General features: G+C 40.1%; 1 protein-coding gene and 4 non-coding genes across 5 annotated transcripts; all 5 read left to right on the top strand.

The window, feature by feature from the left end:
• The first annotated feature begins 545 nt into the window (after window positions 1-545).
• LOC120535924 (heat shock cognate 71 kDa protein-like) lies at window positions 546-7,118 on the top strand. Its single transcript, XM_039764115.1, has 9 exons — window positions 546-651; window positions 2,821-3,030; window positions 3,272-3,477; window positions 4,023-4,175; window positions 4,388-4,943; window positions 5,174-5,376; window positions 5,806-6,004; window positions 6,121-6,353; window positions 6,701-7,118. Exons 2-9 carry the CDS (start codon window positions 2,826-2,828, stop codon window positions 6,887-6,889), a joined length of 1,944 nt encoding a protein of 647 aa, XP_039620049.1. The 5' UTR covers window positions 546-651; window positions 2,821-2,825; the 3' UTR covers window positions 6,890-7,118.
• On the top strand, window positions 2,633-2,729 carry LOC120536132. The gene has a single exon (XR_005635038.1). It is a non-coding gene; the product is annotated as a small nucleolar RNA SNORD14 (small nucleolar RNA).
• LOC120536131 lies at window positions 3,087-3,183 on the top strand. Its single transcript, XR_005635037.1, has one exon. It is a non-coding gene; the product is annotated as a small nucleolar RNA SNORD14 (small nucleolar RNA).
• On the top strand, window positions 5,001-5,097 carry LOC120536129. Its single transcript, XR_005635035.1, has one exon. It is a non-coding gene; the product is annotated as a small nucleolar RNA SNORD14 (small nucleolar RNA).
• On the top strand, window positions 5,556-5,652 carry LOC120536130. The gene has a single exon (XR_005635036.1). It is a non-coding gene; the product is annotated as a small nucleolar RNA SNORD14 (small nucleolar RNA).
• Window positions 7,119-24,614: the final 17,496 nt, after the last annotated feature.

Genomic DNA, 24,614 nt, shown 5'->3' with positions numbered 1-24,614 from the left:
CAGCAGTTAACAACAAAACTCGTAATCATGTACTACACCGATACCTTTAAAAAAATCGTGTTGTAACGTCCTTACACCGAAACCGAATACACAGTAGTTATCTGAAACTGTGAATCAATCTGCTTGACTTATGAATATTCTGTGTTAACGTAAAACATTTGACGTAAAGTATAACCAGCACACAATTTATTGTTACAATCCATTCGGTTGTTTTTGGTTACGTTTACAATCACCATAGCTCATAGTTCCTTGAAATAAAATTTTATATGGTTAACACCCTTGGTCTTCTATCTACTATACTAATACAAAAAATGACTACTGTCTTTATTAATGTGTAACCATGAGTCAATTTTTAATTCATGTAAATACGGTACAATTTTTGTTAATGTTCAATATACTGTATTAAGATATTTTCCGGTTGTATGAAAGAGGAGAACGTCTACCTTCAGGGTGGGTGGGGCGTGGGAAGTCATAAATTGTGATTGGATGATACTCCCGCTCTGTGACCGTTGGTTGGGTGAATTTTCTAAAGGAGAGTAATTTAAGAGGTTCTTGGCACTGAGAACGTTCTCATTCTTGCGGGGCGGAGACTGCGACCGGCTCCTTGTTACAACAGCACTTCATTTCATAATTTTAAGCACTAAAACCAAGGTAATGTATTTTTATTTAAACGCCATCACAAAGGTAAAATGTTTTTCCTTATAGATGTTAGTTTTGTTTAAATATTTATTTTAAGTTAATTGTTGATCTGTATCTGGTTATTTTCTATAGAAGAATATGGACTTTAGGTGGGGTTTCCCTTAACTGGCAGGAAAGAATGTTAATACAAGTTTACTACAAGCGAGGGATTTAAATGGTTTTTACCAGTGACTTCTCTGCTCATTCGAAGTCTGGAATCTAACCGCGGGACGTTGTATCGTTGTCGACGTACTTGTTTATTTTTATTTTATTATTTGTATTTACGGTATTGGTAAAATTTTGGTCTGAAAAGCCCATTGTCAAATCTGAGCTTGAATTAAAACATATAGGGAGGGATGCGGCGTGGTAGACCCATGCTGCACTACTGCGGCACGAATCCCTGCCAGTGCTTTGTCCTTCAGATGCACTGGTAAGGAACACCATGTGCTTGGCTATTCGCCCAGAAGATGGGGGAGGGTTACAGTAAACCGCTTTGTTGAGCTGCATCTCGACAGCAGTTGCTTCTGTACGTAAAGCTCCAAACTGAGGTCGTTAATTCAAAGTTCAAAAATATATATGCGAGTGCGGTAAAAAAATATATATATATATAATTTTTGTTTTCTCATATACGTACATGGCCCTCTACAAATTTCCGCTAAGCTGCTTTGGTTTTTACTCTATCAGATGTTTGAGAACAGTCTTGCTTCTGAGTTAAGAACAATGTTCGGGTGTTGGTGATCGTGAGAACTCCCAAGTTTATCACTTTTGATTATACTTTTACATTATATTTCCTCCCAGGTACAACCCCAACCCCATTTTTTTTTCCCTCTCTCTCTCTCTCTCTCTCTACCTTTTTACTATCTGTTTAAGGAATAACTACAGGGCAGAGTTTGTTTTAGGTAGTTATTCTAAAGGTATAATCGTTGACCGACTTTAAGAATGCTTTTAGTTGAAGGGTTAACCTCGTTTAAAATATTTTCTTTGCCTCAAAAGTGCCCGGATAGAAACCGGCTTTTCGCAGTGCATGGAGAATGAATGATCGGTTTTCCTGCAGATTGTGGTCGCTTCCGGTAGTTTAATGCACATGCGCAACTTCCTCGCTGGTTGCTGCAGAACAGACGGTTAGGGTGGCTGAAAAAAAAAAGTCCGATTGGTTTGGCTGGAGTACAGTGAATATATCATTATGATTATAATCTTGGATGTATTATTATATCGGGGTTTTTAATTATCGAAAGAGGCATAGTGAGGACTTAACGCAAGTATTCTTAGAAGATTGTTAAGATAACAAATAGGCGAGAAGTGATTGGATTGAGCGGGTGTGCTTTATTCATCATGGTACTGTAGGGGACGGATAGAGATGGATGGCTAACCCTCATAGTATTTTAGTGCAGATTTTACATTTTTTGGGAACTCCAGCCTCCATACAGTAGGGGGTGGTGATGTACCATGGATATAAGATTACCACTCACGTGTTCCCCACGTGGCGGCGGGGTTACGGGGATATGTAATTCGAGACAAAAGAAAAATGTCATCTGCTTTGCCTCGTTTTGTAATGAGATGGCTTTGTCGTTCAGCGTTTATTTTTGGTTTCTTCGGTGAAGGACTTTTTTTAATGGTGTTTACTGGTTCGTTTTAAGGTGATCATTTTATACGTAAGTAATGCTTAAACCCCACAATAAGGTTCCTTCCTATGCTTTGAAGAATACGTTAGCCTATTTTTAATGTGGTTGTGCAAATGTGCTTTACTAGTAATCATTACACTGTCTCTGGGTGAAATGCGACAAATTTTCATTTTTCCTGGACGAAAATTTGCGACTAGCCTATTGCCCTCTAACGAACATTTTATAGGAAAAAACTATTTTTTTATTGAATCAGCATTTGAAGAGATGGGTTAAAGGCATGTGTTGATGTGCATAATTTTTGGAACTTGAACAATGGCATTTTCTTTTGTTGCTCGCTGTGATGAAGTTGATTCCAAAGTCATTCGTAGTTTCCACCAGAGGCCAAAAGGCCAAAGATGGCCCAATGTCCTTCCTTGGATGTCTGAGCGAGCTTTAACAATTTTTTTTTTTTATTATTATTATTAACCTTTATGACTTTTTGACACATTTTATAGTAAATCCATTTTTTGTTTTTGTTTAGGAACCATGTCTAAAGGAACAGCAGTTGGAATTGATTTGGGCACAACCTACTCTTGTGTTGGTGTCTTTCAACATGGTAAAGTGGAAATCATTGCCAACGACCAGGGCAACCGGACCACACCAAGTTATGTTGCCTTTACAGATTCAGAGAGGTTGATTGGTGATGCTGCCAAAAACCAAGTTGCTATGAACCCAACCAACACAATATTTGGTAAGTTTTTGGTAATAGGGTACTGGGAAAAGGTGGGGTTGGGATGTTGTACGGTCTCGCTGTGATGAAGTTGATTCCATTATCATTCGTAGTTTCCACCAGAGGCCGAAAGGCCAAAGATGGCCCAATGTCCTTCCTTGGATGTCTGAGCGAGTTTAACAGTTAACAGCCCCTTATGTAATAACTATCTAGAAAGATCTTCCACATAACTTGAACATTTTTTTTTTTTTTGTTTCCTAAGATGCCAAGCGTTTGATTGGCAGACGTTTTGAAGATCCAGTGGTTCATTCGGATATGAAGCACTGGCCATTCACAGTTGTTAGTGACAGTGGGCGACCCAAAGTTGAAGTGGAGTACAAAGGAGAGAAGAAAACCTTCTATCCAGAGGAAATTTCTTCAATGGTTCTCACAAAGATGAAAGAAATTGCTGAAGCCTACCTTGGAAAGGTGAGGGTTTTTTTTTTTCCTTCCCTTCTTCCTTAACATTACACTTGGTAAAGTTACTGAAGAATGTGGATCCTTTTTATGTTTTCAGTTATGGTTTGTAAATGTGCCACAAATGCCATTTTTACTCTGCATTTACATTTTAGAAATGAGCTGCTGTCGGCCCTCTTCTGCCCAAGGCAAGTTTGCCTTTTGCACAAAGAGCTATTATAAACCATTATGACCCATGTCTTGGTGTAAAGCTTATGCCTGGCAGATATGCTTAGTTACATGAGACTGCAACGTCCGCTTGGTGGCAGGGTTTGGGGCTGGGGGTTGGTTGGCAAGGGTTATGGGTTTTACCAAAATAACATTTTTCCCCCCGTTGTTGTTTTTTTTGTATGTCTGATATGGAGATTCTTTGTTTTGGATGCTTTAAATTCAGGCTCAGAGCATAATCTATACAAATTTTTTTCTATGGCAGAGCTTAAGGCTAACCTTTAGTACAATCTCTTGAACCAAACTCCAGAATTTTGACTTGACAATTTTTGGTTTTCTTCCCTTTTCAGTCTGTCACCAATGCAGTTGTAACAGTACCAGCTTACTTCAATGATTCCCAGCGCCAAGCCACCAAAGATGCTGGTACAATTGCTGGCCTGAATGTCCTTCGTATCATCAATGAACCCACTGCTGCTGCAATTGCTTACGGTTTGGACAAGAAGGTATGGTATAAGTTCTGTAATATCCTGAGTGGACTGAGACCACCCACTTATTTTTGGGTAGTATTGAGTAATTGATTTTTATCCAATGAGACATGGTCCAAACCTGTAACTTTTTAGACTTTGAAGGCACTTCATTTTGTCCTGTTTTCTGGGGTAACTTTCTCTGGTCCAGTTAATGCAGAAATCATGAATTTGTTTATATCTCTCTTCAGGTTGGAGCTGAGAGAAATGTGCTCATTTTTGACCTCGGTGGTGGCACTTTTGATGTGTCCATCTTGACTATTGAAGATGGCATCTTTGAAGTGAAATCTACTGCAGGTGATACTCACCTGGGTGGGGAAGATTTTGACAACCGTATGGTCAACCACTTCATTGCAGAGTTCAAGCGCAAGTACAAGAAGGACATCAGTGACAACAAGAGAGCCGTTCGCCGTCTCCGCACCGCTTGTGAAAGGGCAAAGCGCACCCTATCCTCCAGCACCCAGGCCAGTATTGAAATTGATTCCCTCTACGAGGGCATTGATTTCTATACCTCCATTACCAGGGCTCGTTTTGAAGAGCTCAATGCTGATCTTTTCCGTGGCACTCTTGACCCAGTAGAGAAGTCTCTGCGTGATGCCAAGCTGGATAAGGCTCAGATCCATGATATTGTGCTGGTTGGTGGCTCAACTCGCATTCCCAAAATCCAAAAGCTTTTGCAGGACTTCTTCAATGGAAAAGAGCTAAACAAGAGCATCAACCCTGATGAAGCTGTTGCATATGGAGCAGGTAATTGAGAATTTTGGGCTAGTTCATGAAGTGTTTTCCACTGGGTTATTTTGAACCTCGCTATGATGAAGTTTATTCCTAAGTCATTCGTAGTTTCCACCTGAGGCTAAATGGCCAAAGAGGGTGTAATGTCCTTCCTTGGATGTCTGAGCGAATTCAGAGGGTTTTTCTTTTCAAAAGTCATTGTGTAGATCCCAACCCCATTAAATCTTTTTTTATATATATTTTAGCTGTGCAAGCTGCTATCCTATCTGGAGACAAGTCTGAAAATGTGCAGGACCTTTTGCTGTTGGATGTCACTCCCCTGTCACTTGGAATTGAGACAGCAGGTGGTGTCATGACTGCTCTGATTAAACGTAATACTACTATTCCAACTAAGCAGACACAGACCTTCACAACCTACTCTGATAACCAGCCTGGTGTGCTCATTCAGGTAATACATGTGCACAAATGTTTTTTACAGTAATTGGGTCTTGTTCAAATCCTTCGCTGCTCTTTTTCTAGAGTTAAATTACATATTTCCTTTTGTTTCTTGAGTTGCCAGCATAAACCTTGTAATCCATTTTATGCCAAGATTAACTAACATCAAAAAACAATTGGCCTATTTAAAGTTCGCAATGATGAAGTTTATTCCTAAGTCATTCGTAGTTTCCACCTGAGGCTGAAAGGCCTAAGAAGGCAGAAGTTCCTTCCTTGGATGTCTGAGCGAGCTTTAAGTGAGAATTTTGCTAGTCCCCAGTGAAACCACCACCCCAAGGCCCAGTCAAGTTTCAAGTAATCTTACCCCTAGATTAGGGAATTGTTTTTAATCTTGACATGTTGCAGTTGCTTAGAGTGGGTAATACCCTGTTCTTTCTTGCAGGTGTATGAGGGTGAGAGGGCAATGACAAAGGACAACAACCTGCTGGGAAAATTTGAGCTCACTGGCATTCCTCCAGCCCCCCGTGGTGTGCCTCAGATTGAAGTCACTTTTGATATTGATGCCAATGGTATATTGAATGTGTCTGCAGTAGACAAGAGCACTGGCAAAGAGAACAAAATCACAATTACTAATGACAAAGGTACAAAACTTTATGCCAAAATGAAAATGTAGAATTAAATTATCTCCTGACGTAAACACATTCCTGTTGGTGGCAGGATATACATCTGACATTTTTGATATAACTTTCCATTTTAGGCCGCTTAAGCAAAGAGGACATTGAACGCATGGTCCAAGAGGCTGAGAAATACAAGGCAGAGGATGATGTACAAAGGGACAGAGTTTCCTCCAAAAACTCTCTTGAATCCTATGCTTTTAACATGAAGTCAACAGTGGAAGATGAGAAACTCCAGGGTAAGATCAGTGATGAGGACAAGCAGAAGATCTTGGACAAGTGCAATGAAATAATTAACTGGCTGGACAAGAACCAGGTGAGTAGTGGCAGTTTAATGTTCCTAATTCCTCAGGCATTTTGTGGCCTAATGGCTAATTTTAATGTCACTCCCCGTTGAAAGTAGGGCAGAGTAATAGTTTGCAAATTTCATACCCTTAAATTGACTGTAGGGTGGCACCTCTTCATTTTTGTGAACTTGGTAATGCTCAAAGCTTTAAGCCATTTCAGACCTTTTACTGAAGTTAATGTCCAAGCTTTAACATTTACATTTGTTTTTAGTAGTTTTAGCCTTTTTGAAGTTTGATTTGCATGCAACTGCAGATTTTTGACTTTTTTTTTTTTTTTCCCCCCTCAAACACCCCTCCCCCCCCCGTCTCTCCTTAGACTGCTGAAAAGGAGGAATTTGAACATCAACAGAAAGAGCTAGAAAAGGTGTGCAACCCAATCGTCACAAAGCTGTACCAGAGTGCAGGGGGTATGCCAGGAGGAATGCCTGGATTCCCAGGGGCTGGCGCAGCACCATCTGGTGGTGGCGGTGGCTCATCTGGCCCTACTATTGAAGAGGTTGATTAAAGGAGAATCAAGCATGCTACCTTTTTAAAGCAAAGTTCTACCCGAAGGGCCCATCCAGTAAGCCAAGGCTGGCCATTGGCTGCTACTGCTCACTTGCGTAATGATGGCTGCTATATTGTATTGTCTTTTGATACTTGAAATTGTTCACTGCTTGCCGCAGTGTCCTTGTTGTACTGTTAATGCTGGTGATGCACTTGAGTCCTGGTGAATAAATGAAGTTGAAAGACTGGCTGACTTTTTTTTTTTTTGTATAGAGGTGGTGGTTTGTAAAGTCAAATTGTCTGTCCACGTTTAAGGTTGAAGATGTAAGCATGTTCCTGCAGCTTAGTTTAAAACAGGTCAACCCCCACAGATTGTCATTTGGTCTATATTGCACTATTCCCACCCATGTTTTAAGGGTCAAATCTATCTTTGCCTACAGTATACATTTAGAAATTTGCTGAATATTTTAACCTTCCAAGTCTTCACCCAATTGCAACCTACTTGTTTTGCCATTACTAGCTTAATGGGTGGCACTCCATTTGGGACGGCAGTCTAGTGTGTTGTGAATGATTTCAGAGCAGTATTGCCTAAATTGAACAGTAATTTGACATTTTTGAAATGTCAAAACCCAAATTTGTCACAGACCCCCAGATTAGACCTGTAGCCGAAGGCTGCACAATCCATGCAGGCTAGAGCCTAAATGCTTTTGGGATTCATTCTGTATTGGATTCGACTAACTGCTTTACAGTAGCTCCAATATTCAGTTTCCACTTTCAACATTCCTGCTCAAAGGCTTACACGCCACAAACCTGATGGGTGGAATGCTTTAATCTTCTTGCTGGCTTTTGGACATAAAGTGCATTCCTTTTCACTCATGTCATAAAATTAGTGGAGCTCTGAAATAAAATGTGACCAACCAGGCTGTCTGCAGTACTCCATTTTCATCACCCCTTCATCCAGTCAAGTAGAGTGTGAGACTAGAGCAAATCATGACATCACATGGTACATAGCAGGTGCATGTTGGTCAGAAAAGCAAATCGATTGTGTGTAATAAGTACATGACCCAACAATATGTTGCCAGCCATTCTCGCTTAATTGTGGCACCAGAATCTGCCTCTCTCAACAAAAAAAACAACTCTAACCTGACAAACGGGTGCCGGACCAGCCATTTCTTTGCAAATTCTTCTAAGAGAACCTGGCAAATCCTTATTTTGAATAACAATGAAATTTTATTTAGGAAAGGACTGGGGTGATGAAAGCATTCTGCTGATTGGAGATGTACTGTAAGGGAATTGTATCGACTGTAGTATCTGTTTCTGTCCGAGTGATTTATGGAGTTGGTTTCATGGAGCACTTCTCTGAGGCTGCTTGCGAAAACTTTTGTAGCATTAATGGAAACAAACATCTTTAAGTCAATGGAGGAAAGCTTGTTTTGTTTTCAACCTTGTAATAGTTGTGTGCAGTAATCTAAGCAATTGTACCCGATTAGCAGTGATGCTATTTATTATTCTTTGGTTTACCAAAAAAAGTTTACATCCTTTTCTCATTCAGTTCCTGATTGTTGGAGGAATACAAAATGGCTTCCAACTAATTCAACAAATCCATGTGCCTAACCTCAGCCATTACTACCATCAATAAAGTGTAAAGTCACTGCATTTTAGGAACCTTTACAACTTGTCTTGTATGTTCTTTTGGAGGATAGGATTGGTGAGCTCTACAACAACAACAACATTTATTTATATAGCACATTTTCATACAAACAGTAGCTCAAAGTGCTTTACATATTAAAGAATAGAAAAATGAAAGACATAATTATAAAAAAATAAATCAACATTAACATCGAGTAAGAGTAAGGTTCAATGGCCAGGGGGGACAGAAAAAACAAAAAAACTCCAGACGGCTGGAGAAAAAATAAAATCTGTAGGGATTCCAGACCATGATACCGCCCAGTCCCCTCTGGGCATTCTACCTAACATAAATGAAACAGTCCTCTTTGGATTTAGGGTTCTCACGGAAGGGCTTGATGATGATGATGGTCACGTAGACTTCTTCCTTTTAATCCGTCCATCATTGTTGGAGCATCATGAAGCTTTGAGTAGGTGGAGGTGGCGCAGGCCACCACCACAAAGAAACCGGAAAAAGAAACAGAAAAGAGAGTAGGGGTCAGTACCGATTTTAGAGCCACCATGAATAGTTGTTATGATGAAAACTAGCTGAATGACCTGTTCTCGTCAAATTGTTTTGATTTTCAAACCAGTCCAGATTGCCTCCACTGTGTTCGCTCCAAGGCTTATTGCCCATTGAAAACACCCATCCTATTTTCCCTCACTATTTCCAGGTCCGTACTGGAGTACCACTGGTTATATGCTTTCATTCCAACCAGTGTTATAGTGGTTTACAATAGAATTTATTTTTGTATAGCCCAAAATCACAAGAAGTGCCGCAGTGGGCTTTAACAGGCCATTTCCTCTTCAGAAGAAAAGGAAAAAGACCTTTGTAGAGAAAAATTGGAAGAAACCTTGGGAAAGGCAGTTCAAAGAGAGACCCCTTTTCAGGTAGGTTGGGCATGCAGTGGGTGTTAAAAAATGGGGGTCAATACAAAGAACAACACAAGTAATCCTCAATCCTTACAATAGAAATATTACAAGTACAGAGCAGATATCACATACTATGATTTGGATTGTTTAGCCCGCCTCTTCTAGTTCTGCATTCACAAAAGTGTTCTAGTATTAAATTTGTAATATTAGAATCACAATTCACTGTGTAAATTTGTATTAGAATCCCAATTCACTGCGTTGGCCAGATACACTAATGTGTACTAGGAATGTGTCTTCATAGTATTTGTGCAGTGTACAAGGACAGCATCAAATACAAAAGCTAAATATAAAATATGATGCAGCATACACAAACAGTAGAAAAAAATGGGAGATGTCTATTGTGCAGGTATACATATCTGAATAGAAAGCTCAGACCTGATTAGTCAGAATATCTGCATGTAGGCGAAAACTGTTTAGGTGATGTGTTATTTTAGCTTTCCGTTTGTCTTTGTTATAAGTGATGTCCTAGGTGAGTTGGATTAGCAATGATCTCTGTGGCCTGCTTTCTTACCTTCTCACATATACTGTAGTACTTGAATGTGAGGTAAATTGCATCCCACAATCTTTTCACAGCTTCCAATGATGCACCGTAAATTGGTTTTAGCCTCAGCAGAGGCAGCAACAAACCAGACAGTTACATACAGTATACAGTAGATGAGGCCAGAATGGACTCCATGATCGCTGTGTAGAGCTAGACCAATATTACTTGCGGGAGATGGAATTTCCTGAGCTGACACAAAAAGAACATTTGCAATAAGTCAGTGTGTCACAGTGGTTAAGGCTTTGCACCTCAAACCATGAGGTTGTGGGTTCTCATCCCACCACTGACACGGTTTTGACACTGAGCAAATCATTTTACCCACTTGCACTCCAACTGGAAAACCAAAACGAACGTAACCAATTGTATCCTAAATGTTGTTGGCCAAATCTTCTTATATAATGTGCTACTGTGTGCTATCTGTCCAGGATTTTAAGTCATCTGCAGCTCGCAAACCATTTGACCTATTGATCTGAAATTTGGTACACATATACTATGTGATGTCCACTATCCACTTTTGGGGTGATAATTGACCTCCACAGTTATTCCTCTTTTTATTTTTATTTTATGTTATTGTAGAATCATCTCTCTGCAGCGGCCAGCAGGGCGACTGTGTGGCACATGCACATGGGCGTCGTTCTCATCCCTACCACCTTCGCCATCACTTCCCCTACCTCTTCATATCTTAAATCATTCTTCAGGCAGATTGAAGACTTAAGTGCCAACTTGAGTGAAAAATTAAAGAAAACGTACTAAGTAATTGCACCACAAACACTGATTTAATCAGTTTTAATGTGATAGATGCCGACGAAAGAAGAGAAGAAATGGCCCGATAGGGTGGAGAAAAGAAGAGCTACTCAGGAAGCAGCAAGTGTATCAACCTCTGAGCAAACGAATGCTAAATGCACAGAGAAAGAGGATGAAAACTAGGAATGTGTATTCACTTCACATTACTGGTCAATGTAGTAATACATGTACTGTTATTGTCCCACTTAAGTTTTTCTGACTGCACAGCACCCAGAAACCTAAATAACTCTGTCACTCCAATGCCTGAGCCATTTCTAGCAAGTGACAACTGAGCAGGTGACTGTTTCCAGAATTCTATAATCATCTGAATTTTTTGAATGTTAAAGTCCAAATTATTATGGCTGCACCACAATGTCAGATATTCCAGCCCTTGTCTGTAATGCACTTATCACTGTTTGAAATGAGGCCTATTAGTTTGATGTAATCTGCAAATTTAAGAAGTTTGACAGATGAATCACCTGAGCTATGCTTAATGTTGTTTTACAATATTTGTTAAAACTTCCTTTCCCTGTGCAGCTTGCTCCTTAAATTGTATCCAAATACTAACATTTAGTGGTGACAAGCAGTAGGAAAAATTGTGGTTGTTCCAAAATTCTTCCATTTAAGAGTTGTGGGACTACCAAGCCATGTAGCTGAAAACCTTTTAAGTAGAATCGGGATGTGAGATTGGAACAGCTTAGATCTTAGCTAAACAAACGGGCATGATGAACTGAACAGTCTCCTCTCATTTGTTATGTTCTTACATTTCTAGTTATGGAGGCCACTGTGCTCTTGAGAACCTTGAGTACTGCAGGATTTATTTTTGTTTTTGTAGCCTTCCCCAAATACACCTTGTACCTCAACAAAATCCCATCTCTAAGCTCTACTGGCAGTTCTTTCAACATCATGGCTTGGTTTTTGGCTCTCATACACATTGTTGACTGTGGGACCTTCTAAAGATGGGTGGGTATGTGTGTCTTTTTCTGAATCAATCTGTGTGATCGATTGAGCCAAAAAATGTGGACTCCAAATAAGGTGTAGAAACATCTCAGTGATGATCAATAGAGTGAAATGCAACTGAGGCAAGTTTCAAGTGTTAGAGCAAAGAGTCTGAATACTTGTGTCAATGTGATTTTTCAGTCAGTCAGTCATCACCCAACCCGCTATATCCTAACACAGGGTCACAGGGGTCTGCTGGAGCCAATCCCAGCCAACATAGGGCGCCAGGCAGGAACAAATCCCTGGCAGGGCGGCAGCCCACTGCAGGGCACACACTAGGGACAATTTAGGATCGCCAGTGCACCTAACCTGCATGTCTTGGGACTGTGACAGGAAACCAGATCACCTGGATGGAGGAAATCCACACAGACATGGGAAGAACATGCAAACACCACGCACGGAGGATTTAGGAAGCAAACCCGGGTATTCTAACTGCGAGGCACCATGCTGCCCCCCTGTGATTTTTCAGTTTATTTTTAAAACATTTGAAAATAATATTCTAAAATTCTGTTTTTGTTTTTTTCTACTGGGCATTGAGTATAGTTTAAGGAGGCAAAAATGAATGTAAATGATTTTAGTATAAGAAAATGTGAAACAAGTGGAGGTGTCTGAATGCTTTCTGAAGGCTCTGTATTAAAAAAAAAATTCACGTTAGTGTGATTCAAAACATCCTACCACTAGAGGGCACTCTATGGCAGATATCTTCAAGCTGAATGACTTGTGCTATTTTCGGCTAGTATTACTTAGGACAGACTGAAAGGCTGCACATGATGGCACTCGACACATTCTTTTCCTGTGAACAGCTAACCCTTTACCAAGTATTATGAAAAAGTGTGATTTCCAGCAGTGTATCCTGACAAATCAGAACAACCACAGAATTGTGTCTGTGTTAAAAAACTGCACGATGCATGCTGTGAGCCAATATGGTCAAGTGGGAAAGTTTCTGAACCACCTATGGAATTTGAGATTTTCAACTTAAAAATAATAATAATAATAAAAAGTGTATCTTCAGTGTGAATGTTTTGAAAGAACATGTCGATGTAGCAAAATATTACAAACAGTACATTAACGCTTATCCATGAATGCCATTTTTATAACGTTTCCACGAATGGGGGGCCTTGCAGACCATTTTAAACTGGTTAAATCTGCCTAAAAAGCAATGCAATAACTTCAGAAATTTTTATTACCTCTGAAATGAAGTAAATGTGATGTAAATTTTCAATGGTTTACATGTTACCTTTGTAATAGTAATGTGTGTTTAGTGTTCACCAAATCATATAAAATACAGTCATAGCAGCACTAAAACAAGACGTCAGTTACGTTGGCAAACCAGAAGTTTGCACTGTGAGCACAAGGCCTTTATCTTTCTCTCCTTTGCCCTTGGGCACATGTGAAGCATCGCCTCTTAGCTACATTTGCTGCATCTCCATGGGGCTGTTTCTTCATCAATTCTTGTTTCCTCATCACATGACAAAGTGTCTCTTCCATTATACATTGTCCTCTTCATCTGAGTTGTCTGATGTATCGAAATCCGACAATTTCATTATTTCAGCCAGGACTTCACTTGCATTGAATTTCTTTGTTGGTCGTTGACTCATTGTTCAGAAACACATCAACTGGACTTGCTCCTCAACACACTACACATCAGCAATGTTTCAGGCAGGACTAAGAAAATCTAAACCAAAGAAAATACAAATTTAAACAGAAAATTCAAATATAAAATATAAAACGAAGCAAAAACGCTCACACAAAAATGGTTACGTTTCCATGAACGGGGGGTCTCGGAGACCCCCAACTACTTTGTGCTACTCTAGAACTTATTTGCACTAAGCTATTGAGAAGTGGATTTCGGCACATTTTTCAAGACGACACAAAATGAAAAGTCAGAAAATTTCATGGCTATCGTATTACCTTGAAAGGGAATGAATTTGAAAATCTGCAACTGGGGGTCTTGGAGACCCCCTCATTCATGGATTAGGGTTAAAACTGAGCAGGGGCAAAAATAAGTGACTCCTTAGTTCTTTGACATACAGTACATTATGGATAATAAGGGGAATGACAAGGTACTAACCAGTGACTGAGTTAATCGATATAATTTAAGATCTGAAGACATGATACGTTAAGATTATGTCGCATTAGATGACTTTTCCACCGACTTTCAGTTGTAGCCTTCATCAACATAATTTTAGCCAGTTGCAGGCAGTCGGTGGCATGGTCCGGTGAAGATAATCTCCTACTGTGACATACCGTATCTAACGACTGAGACCAACTAGTCTGCAACTGACTAAAATAAAATCAAGCAGATCTTATTTTTTCTTTAGTCATATTTACAAGAGAGCGGACAATCAATAAGTGTTCGTCCAAACTTTCAATGCATAGAATGCAACAACGAGGAATAAGGGACACAAGTGTTTTGAATCTCACAAACAGAAGAGAGGCTCAGGTTTTTGATGTCTTATATTTTACGTATTAAGACAATATAAAAAAGAAAAAAGGGCCAAGACTGTGGCTCAACTTGCCGCAGCTGTTAAGCATCGCACAGCACCAGCTCCATCAGGCAGCACAGGGGCTTTGGACCTCAGAAACAGACATTTGTGTGATGGACCTCAAGGACCTAAATGCCAGAAAAAATCAGACATTGCTGTGCAACTGTTAACCCTTCGCACAATGCCGACTCTGTCAGGCATCACACTGTTGACTGTCAGGAGAACAGGGTGAACATGACTGTGCTGGAAAGTCGTAACCCAGTCGGTAAAGCAGACATGCCCAGCAATTTTCAGTCATGTAATCTGACATGGAGATGTGACAAGATCAGAGACTGTGGTCGGCAAGTCTAACATGCCCCATGACAAAAAAAATGCATAATGTGACTCTAGTCAGATTAGTCTTGTAGAGCTAACAGCTGCCAACCGTCCTCATTTTCTCGGACATATCCTCATTTTTAATGCACCATGGACTGTCTAGGAGGAATTTATAAAATTCTGAAAATGTCTGGAATTTTGGCTCCTGAAATTTGCAAATCTCCATATCTTTATCATTGCTAAACATTGAAGCCGTACACCAATCAGCATTTGTGGAAGCCGTGTGCAGACTTTTTTCGCAGAATCTTCCTCTCCGGTAGTAAACAATGCAGATATTGATTAGAATAGTCGAAATCTGTCCAACTTGGCTTTTTCACTTCATCTTTTTAATTCAGCTTCATCTTCTTGACGAGTAGACAATTCGATATAAATGTTGTTCCTTTCCTTAATTATTTGTAATTCTGATTCACCGTAACTAAGTGAATGTTTTCAAAATCAAAATTACAATTTCACACTTTCTATGTCAGATCTTATTTTTGATTCTTCTTTCGGCAGCTTGGTTAAACAAGAACATCCAGGTACAGTCCATTGTATTTAAGTGCGAGTAAGTACTGCTTTGTAATATTTTAATGGAAAATATTGTTTTTACCACCTGTTGTTTCAAAATGGACTTATAATTGTAAATGAATGAGTCAACTATGAAAGTTTCAGTTAATTAAAAAAAATCACACATTTATTCTGTCATGTAAATACAATATCTTCATAGTTATCAGTTGATCAGGTAATAAATCACCTTTTTGAGTAATTTAATAATATTTTTATAATTCATCCATTTACAAAAATTCAGGAATACAGTACCTATTATGCCAAAAAGAAAGTGCAAGTTCACAGAGTACTTGAACATCAAGTTTTCGAAAGGGCAGAACAGATTCAAGTGACAACAACAAAATTTATTTATATAGCACATTTTCATACAAAAAGTAGCTTAAAGTGCTTTACATAATGAAGAATAGAAAAGTAAAAGACACAGTAAGAAAATAAAATAAGTCAGCATTAATTAACATAGAATAAGTAAGGTCCGATGGCCAGGGTGGACAGAAAAAACAAAAAAAAACTCCAGACGGCTGGAGAAAAAAATAAAATCTGCAGGGATTCCAGACCATGAGACCACCCAGTCCCCTCTGGGCATTGTACCAACATAAATGAAACAGTCCTCTTTGGATTTAGGGTTCTCACGGAAGGACTGGATGATGATCGTCACGTAGACTTCTGGCTTTTGATCTATCCATAATTGTTGGAACACCATGATGCTTTGAGTAGGTGGAGGTGGCACAGGCCACCACCACAGAGAAACCGGAAAAAGAAACAGAAGAGAGAGTTGGGGTCACTACGGATTTTAGAGCCACCATGAATCATGAATAGTTATTATGATGAATTGAACATACAGAGTATCAAGATTACGTTAAAGTGAAGTTATAAAAAGGCCATGTTAAAGTAATGTGTTTTCAGCAGTGTTTTAAAGTGCTCTACTGTATTAGCCTGGCGAATTCCTATTGGCAGGCTATTCCAGATTTTAGGTGCATAGCAGCAGAAGGCCGCCTCATCTCTTCTTTTAATGCTCACACAATTCAATTTCAGTAGCATGCTTTGTAAAGATTTCCATTTATATTTATCCCCAGAACCCAGATTTACTGAGAAAAATAGCTTCAGTGGAAAAGTATAAAAGAATGTAGATAAATGCAAATAAGGTAAATTGAAAAGAGTAAAATTATTTTTATTTCACTAGAAGTGAATTTACTATGTGTATCATTTTTATAGGTTTACAACAGTTAAGCTGTCCAGATAAGAATGGAAGGAATGAAATCTGTTACTTTAACTTGACATGTTCAAAAATATTTAATGGGTTATTAGTTTGTCAGTAATTGTGATTGTGGCCATCATATCATAATTATAGTGATAAACTTATACTAAAGGTTTATATCATTTTAAAAAAACCTATAAGACGGTATAAAGGCATTTTAAGGTATCATAGGGAAAGGCATTCTCAAAAGTGCTAATTTTTGGACACAAATGTCCTCATTTCCAGAGAAAGATATCTGGCAGCCCTATGTAGAGCGAGACATATAATGGACACATTTAAAAACAATCACAAGTGAATATGGCTTTTCCAGTTCGGCTGAGCAAACGCTGGCTTATTTTGTCCAACAGAGTGTAACTGCAGACCACTGTATGTATGAGGTCAGTCGTGTAAAGTCCCAATATCACGAAACGCCATCAACGTCACTCACGTAACACCCATCGCATTAGACTATGATTAACATTAAAGCACTGTTACATTATGGTTAAGATTAGGGTTGTTGGACGGCTATCTGAGTCAAACGGCATTTTGTGACTTGTGGACATTACCTGATCTATGTCATAGATATTCCAAACTGCAGCTAAACCCTTTTCGTTTGTCTGCCGCTATCCATTTTTGTTTTTGTTGTGAGATTTTTTTTCGTGTTCCTGATTGGGACTTTCTGAGTCTACTTTTTTCTCCTGAACAATTTGGAGATCTAAGATTGTTTGGAGATCTACCTGCAGTTGTTCCATTGCCTTCGTTAAGATGTTGCTGGCCGTCTTAGAGTTTGCACGAGCCCTCGCTTGCTCATGATACTTTGGTCTGACTCAGCATACTGTGAGTAAGTCACAACTGTCTTTCGGGTTTTGTTCGGTTGTCTGTCCGCTCTGCTGTGGGGCTGGCTGGCTAACGTGTTTTTGAACCTTTGTGCCAGAGTGGCATGTTGGGGAGCAGGTAGCCACTTGAAGAGCGACTAGTTTTTATTTTATATAATTTTTTCTGGATCTGATCCCCTGTTCTTCATCTTATGCTCTAAAGTGTATGCATTTTCATGGCTCTTGCTTATTCATCTGTTGAGCTAAGGAGTTTGAACTGGATGCCTCACCTAGGAGCTGGATTATATAATCACTGTGTTGCCCTAGGAAGTTTAAGATGACCCCGCCATATACATTGCAGTTCTTGCCAGAGGCTGTGCTGGAGTGTGCCCTCTGGTTCTCTGACTGTCAGTTTAATTCCTACCATCTTTTCTGCTACTGGATTTTCTCTCTGTGGATCAAGTGCGAGGGGCGGAGGAGTTCACTTTGATAACCTTTGCTCACGTCAATACTCACATATGATAATTAAGATCAATCAAAAAAGACTGTGAAACACCTTCAAACTGCTCCGCGAAAATGGCCTTAATGAACGTTTGGTCCATAGCCAACAAATCGTTTATTTTAAATGACTTTTTTATGTCTCACAACCTGAACTTTCTATTTAGATCAGGGACTTGGTTAAGTGCTGGCGACTCAGTTTCTCTCCATGATCTCTCCCCATCTGAGTGTACCTTTTTTAGCTCACCTAGAATCACTGGTCGAAGGGGTGGGCTTGCTACTGTTTTTCAGAATAGTTTTAAATGTAGACTTTTCGCTCTAGACAATTTTTCCAGTTTTGAGGCCCAGTTGTTTAAAATTGATTTTACAAATCCCGCACTGTGTGCAGTAGTTTATAGACCTGGATATAATAAGGATTTTGTCCCAGAGTTCTCAGAATTCTTGTCTTTTACTAGCTGTGTCCCGTGGCTCCACCCATGTATTAGTGAAAAAGAACAGTGAGGAGGGCCCTGCCCAGCTCCCCATTGCTGACATCATGCTTCCCCAAACTCGGCCTGCACCCTCTGTCTCGGATTAGTGCAAATATATCGCTCCTGCAAGCGAACTATGATTCTTACCATGATGAGAGAAGTCGCAAAGTCAACTAGAATGTTCAAGCAAATTATAGAAAAAAAACCCGGGCTAAATCTGTTAAGTCAGGGGTCCTCAATCCCAGTCCTGGAGAGCCGCAGTGGCTGCAGGTTTTTGTTCTGACCTGGTTGCTTAATTAGAAAGCAATTCTTGCCAATAAAGCACTAACAAGCTATGAAATTAAATTAACTCTGCTATGTCAGGTCATTCTCATATCCTAGATTTTCTTTCCCTTTCTATCATGCAAATGATTTGAAGGCTAAAATGAACGAGTAATTCTCAGTCCTTCACTTTTTTCTCTTCATTTTTCTTCCAAGTATTTAATTAAACCCAATAGTGCAGATAAATACACACAGGTGTAAATGTAAATAAGCTAAATGGAGAAATGCTGCTCTCTCTTGTCATTTGCATGTTATTGATAATAAGGAGCAATTAAAATAGCTGTTTAAGACAAAATTAAGCAATAAGGGCTCAAAATCACTAAAGTGAAGCAGAAGTGTTACTTTAGCAATAAGTGCTTTTTATTAAGCAACTGGGTCGGAGCAAAAACCTGCAGCCACTGCGGCTCTCCAGGACCGTGATTGAGGACCCTTGTGTTAAGTAGTTCTCTCATTCGCTAGCTAAGCGGAGGTAAGGTACACGCCCCAAGGTTGGCGCATGAGTGAGTAGGGCCCCGCCCCCTCCCCTCGGCCCGCTGCATGACTCTCAGATTTGTGCGAATAAACCGGTACCGCAAGCAAACTATTATACAAGTTGCAAAATCTACCAGAATGTTCAAGCAGACTATAGAAAAAAAAGATCTAAATCTGTTAAGTAGTTCTCTTGTGAAAAGTGGACAGACATACAGACGTTGGATTTTATATATATAGAGATGGTGTCACGCGCTGATAGAATGCTGATTCTGGAGGATTTTAACGTTCATGTTTGTTGTCTGACAAAACCCCTGGTTAAAGATTTTTTAAGTCTTGTGGACTCTTTTAATTTTACTCAGGAGGTGTCAAGTCCCACACATCATGGAGGACATACATTGGACTTAGTTCTAACACTTAGCATGCTGACAAAGCATGGAAATTCTGTGATATCTTCTCTGACAGTCATTTACCCTTGGTGTTAGAAGCCCTTTTGGTGTGTCCGGATATTACTGATATTGTTAAGTTTCTCGATCTCACTTGTAAGGATACTCTGGATTTGGTCGCACCCTTAGATTTAAGGAGAGCTAAGGTAAAAGCCAGTGTTCAGCCCTGGTTAAATGCCACTCGTGCACTCAGACAGGAATGCAGGCAGGCTGAACAGAGGTGGAAAAAGGACAAACTGCAGGTCTCTTATGAAATTCTCAGAACTTGCTAGAAGTCCTATCAAGAAGCCATGAGAGCAGCAAAATCACATTTTTTATCGTATCTAATTGCTACTGCTGCCTCGAGACCTAGGGTGCTGTTCAGCACCATAAACACTCTCTTAAACCCACCTGTCAGTGGCTTCCCTAAGAATGCCTGTCATTCATATTACCACAGGAGTGTAGCTCATGTTTTAAAAATGTGACATGCCTCACCTTTTCCATATAGGGACAAGCCAAGTTGCACGCAGTATTATTCATTGTTGTGTTTTCTCCACAGGGAAACTCAACATACAGAAGAATGTGATGGTGGTAGGAGGGAAAATCAATTTAAAATTTGGTTTGGAACATTAGCTTTGTCCTCACAAAACCATGAACCTGTCATGGCCTGTGTATTCCTAAGACAGAGCATGTTGTATTTGAATTTTTATACTTCGTCTACATATCAGTTTTTCTACTGCTATTTATTTTTGTATATTGTAGAAAATCTCCTGTACCTTAAGATGCATGTGTGAGTGAGAAATGTTTAATCTCTTGTTAGTGACAAAACCATTATTGTTCATTATTATTGTGTCGAGTGGCTGGGGTGGTACCCAGCTGGGACACCCAGGAGGACCGGAGGAGGGCTTACACCTCCTCCAGACCATGAGGGGGCGACTGCCCTGGTGGCTTTGGGGACCACGGGAACAGAGCTTAGAAGCTCAACCCTATAGGGGCCCGTGGTCACCGCCAGGGGGCAGCCCAATGCCTATGGAGCCCTGGCTCTCAGCACTTTCACCACTCCCGGAAGTGCTGGGGGGAAGAAGACCAGGGACACCTGGAGTGCTTCCAGGTGCGCAGTCGGTACTTCCGCCACACCAGGAAGGGGCGGCGGAAGCTCATCAGGAGGCACCTGGAGCACGTTCGGGTGATGATAAAAGGGGCAGCCTCCCTCCATTCAATGGCAGGAGTCGGGAGAGGAGAAGGACAGAGCTTGATGGAGAGGAGTGGAGACGGTGAAGAAGGCAGGGTGAGAAAGGCCTGGACTTTGGGGCAGTTTGGGGTTGTGTGTGCACCTTGTAAATAGTAATATGTTGTAAATAAATGTGTTTTGGGTGATTTAAAACCACATTGTGTTTTCTCCAAAGTAGCTGCTTCCAAACACTGCAGTGTTACCAAGCAACTATTTTGCCCAAGCTGAGATTATGCACACGTTCAGTGATTTAATTTATTTATTTTTTTTCATTTTTCCAGTTGAGATCTTTATTTAAATACTCTAGCACCCTGGATCTGAACCTGAGAGGGTTGTGCTTTTTAGGTGACCATTGATTGTCAGAGGAGGTAAGGGGGATACCTGGAGAAGCCGGCCATGAAAGCAGCTCCTCTCCTGCATGCATGGGGCAGACACAGCAATTTAAAAAGATGCACTTCATATGTTTCACCCAGCTGGTAAAGCCCATCGTCTTGATGTGTGAACCTCAGATGTACACCCTGGTTTCAGGTCTGCTGAAAGAGCTGTGAAAAGGAATGTCATATGGGTTACCCCTAACCTTGGAAGGGCAGAGAGAGGTGAGGCTGATGGCATGTATGTACATGCACTGAGACAAAGAATTTGGGTATGGCTGGAGTTGCTGAAGATATGAGAGATATGGTGGAACAGCTGAAGAATGTGGTGATGGATCCAGCCACTGATTGACCCAAAAGTTATTTTCATGGCTAACTACCACCAGCTTTTCACTGAGTGCTCAATCCATTTCTTTGTGTCCATTTCTTTATTTTCATAAAGGCTCCTTTTATTTCTATGGTCATTCTCTTCATCAATGTGCCTTTCAACACTTTTTTTGGTTTAATGAATCAAACTAAACTTGCTCACTAACAAAACGATTAAAACATACCTAAATTTTAAAGAAGTAACAACCAGTTTCACTCCTGCAAATCCTTTGAAACATGAAATGTTTTATCACTCTAAGGGTAATAACAAATATTACCATGTTTGGAAGTCACACTTACACAATTCTGAAACTAATTTGCACGCCAGTGCAGTGCTGGGTGACCTAGGAGATTGCATAAGATCTGCATTTCAGCCTTGCCCATCCACATAGTTCCTTCAGTACTAATTTCTACATTCAGACTAAAGGTCACCCGACACAATCCTACTACATTTTAAAGCCTCCTTCAATTAATTTCTAACCTAGTTATCTAGCTCTGGGGAAGCCAGTGGTTATCCTAGCAGCATTTAGTGCAAACAGAAAACCATTCCTGGATGGGGCACCAATATCAGTTTATCATGGGGAACACTCACGCACAACTCCACATTCCCTCAGATTGGGTCAGTTTTCAATTTCCAACTTGCCCAATTTGCATATCTTTTGGAGAGGTGAGCATGCAAATCCTACTCAAGCACTTACCAGATTGGAATTTGAACACAGGACTCTGGAGAAGTGGGGCAGCAGCTCAAACCTCTATGCTACTTTGCATTTTTGAGCTCAACCATCATCAGTTTAGTAAGTGGCATCTCATTTTCTTGCTTTTGTATCCTATATTTTTAACTTTACTGTGTATCTACATGTTTAATTATGAAGGTGTCCATGAATAGCAAATTAGCCTCCTAAGATTCATTTTTATTGGTGGATAAGCTAATACTGGAAATGTGGAGTTTACTTGCCTTGTTTGACATGTACACCCCACAATGCTTACTTGTGGAATCTATACTAATAAAAGGCAAAGCCCTCACTGAATGACTGACTGACAGACTTACTCACTCACTCACTCATCACTAATTCTCCAACTTTAGGTAGAAGGCTGAAATTTGGCAGGCTTATTCCTTACAGCTTACTTACAGAGGTTAAGCAGGTTTCATTTTGAAATTCTACGCGTAACGGTCATAACGGTCGACCATATTGAACTTTCCAATGGTCTTTGTTACTTATGGGCCCATCTTCAAGAAATTTGGTACGCGGGTTCCCAGCACTAACTGAATCCTGCTTACGTACATATATATGTCCATAGCCTGCAGCTCGGTCGCCGTGTGAGGTGGCGTTGGGGGCCCCCATCCCAACGCCTCCCACATTGTTGGCTGCCTGCCTATATAAGGCCGTCCATCGCTCCAGTCTCTACATTCCCTTCCTTGCTTGGCCACGGGATTCACGTCTCCCTGCTAAAAACTGAAGCCTTTTTATTTAATCCACGGCTTATCTGCTGTTTTATTGTTCGTTTATTATGATTATAGTTATTGTGTAGGTATTTTAGACTTACTTTACATTGTTCAGGTACCCATTTCCTTTATCGTTCCAACCGTACACCCATTGACATGTCTATCGAGGTGATCACCATCGATCAAAGAACTGTCACTTACCGAGTGGTTTCCATGTCCAGAGATGGCACCTACCTTTTCCATTCTCTTTGTTACATATTGCACGGCCATATCAGGCTCATTCTTGATATCCGGAGGAACATTGTGTCTCATGTATTGAATGACTGGGACAGGTTCAAGGTGTGGACTGATGACGGTACAGGAGATAATTATACTACACAGGAGCACTAGAAGAGTGAAATGCTTAAGCCCTTCACCTATGGTTCTGCATATGAGTTGGTGGCTGCCGCTGAATTGTTCGGTTGTCGCTTTCAAGTGTACCGAAATGGCCAAATATTTTACACCTTTCGACAACCACCAATGCCTCTTAAACATCTTAGATTCACAGGTGACGATTTGAGTAGTGGACACTTTGATGTTTATGAATGTTTAAACTCTCAAAAGCTGGATGCGAAGTTATCGATGAAACCAGTTGTATACTTACAACGCTTGACAGATGCTGAATGTCACTTCAACACAATCCCTGCAAATACTGACGTAATTGAAACAAACCATGAAACTCAAACCGATTATGACAGCAGCAATCCAAGCTGTGAGATTTGAGACAAGATTACTGTTCACATGGCCAACTGTACGTTGCATGCTCAAGAGTAAGCTCAGCGCACAGCTTGGTCATATTACAACCGGAGGGCCGAACTGACAACGATAAAAAAGAGATCCTTAACAAATAATTATTGGTATATTTTCCCTCAGTTTTAAAAGGGTTACTTTTCTTCTTAATAAAAATTTTAAGGCAGTACTTCAAAAGCGCGGGTATTTTGCTAGTATTTAATAAGAGTGAACTTTCTTCTGAAAGGATTCTAACTCTTGGTCCACTCTTTGTCTCAGTTTTCTCTACTCAAGGACTGAACCTTTCCTAAGAAAGACTGTCTACCCTCGAAATGTTTTAACACTATTACCTCTTAAGACCTGATTTAGGATCCTACAGAAAGAGGTTAAGTGTTTTAATCCTTTATCCTATACAAACTCTATAATATAGTACGGCTCTTTACCTGTCTTGCATGGGTCCTGTTTTATGTAAATTTTGCAACACAGTCATAGGGAATGTTATTTTATACACTGTATGCTGCAATATGGTGTATGGCTGATATGACAATAAAGCCCGTTGACTTGTCTTGACTTTTTTCTTTTTAAGCAATTTCACAGTGTCAATACTCTTTTGTTTTGATTGAATCAAGATTTAAACATGATAACAAAAATGCCACACTAAACATTACAAAAACAAAAGGAAGCAGAACATTCAGAGAATTGGCACATCATGCTAATTAACGGTTATTCCTTTACATACATTTTTGGCAAATTGCCAGTGAAAAAGAGCACAACAGACAAGGCAAAGGTTTAGGGTTCCACTCCATATATTATTAACAATGTCTCAAAACAAAAGGAATACTGAGTAATCTCAGATAACGGAGTCCAAGTTAGGACTGACTGGGGAAGTCAAGTGGCAGGCTTTATAGATGGTGGGAAGGAAGGGGCAGGGCCAATGGGGAACAGGCGGAAGTGAGGTGAGTAGGAGGGCGTGGTCTAGAGATGAAAGTGGAACCTGGTTGTGGT

This window comes from Polypterus senegalus, chromosome 9, assembly GCF_016835505.1.
Source record: "Polypterus senegalus isolate Bchr_013 chromosome 9, ASM1683550v1, whole genome shotgun sequence".
In the NCBI taxonomy this organism is placed as follows: Eukaryota; Metazoa; Chordata; class Cladistia; order Polypteriformes; family Polypteridae; genus Polypterus; species Polypterus senegalus.
The sequence above is the reverse complement of the archived record's forward strand: the minus strand, read 5'-3'. Positions and strand labels throughout refer to the sequence as shown.

Coding starts and splice junctions, on each gene's coding strand:
- LOC120535924 (XM_039764115.1), top strand. CDS start 2,826: ATGTCTAAAGGAACAGCAGTTGGAATTGATTTGGGCACAACCTACTCT. Junction 4,176..4,387: donor CTTACGGTTTGGACAAGAAG/GTATGGTATAAG, acceptor ATCTCTCTTCAG/GTTGGAGCTGAGAGAAATGT. Junction 6,005..6,120: donor CACAATTACTAATGACAAAG/GTACAAAACTTT, acceptor TTTCCATTTTAG/GCCGCTTAAGCAAAGAGGAC.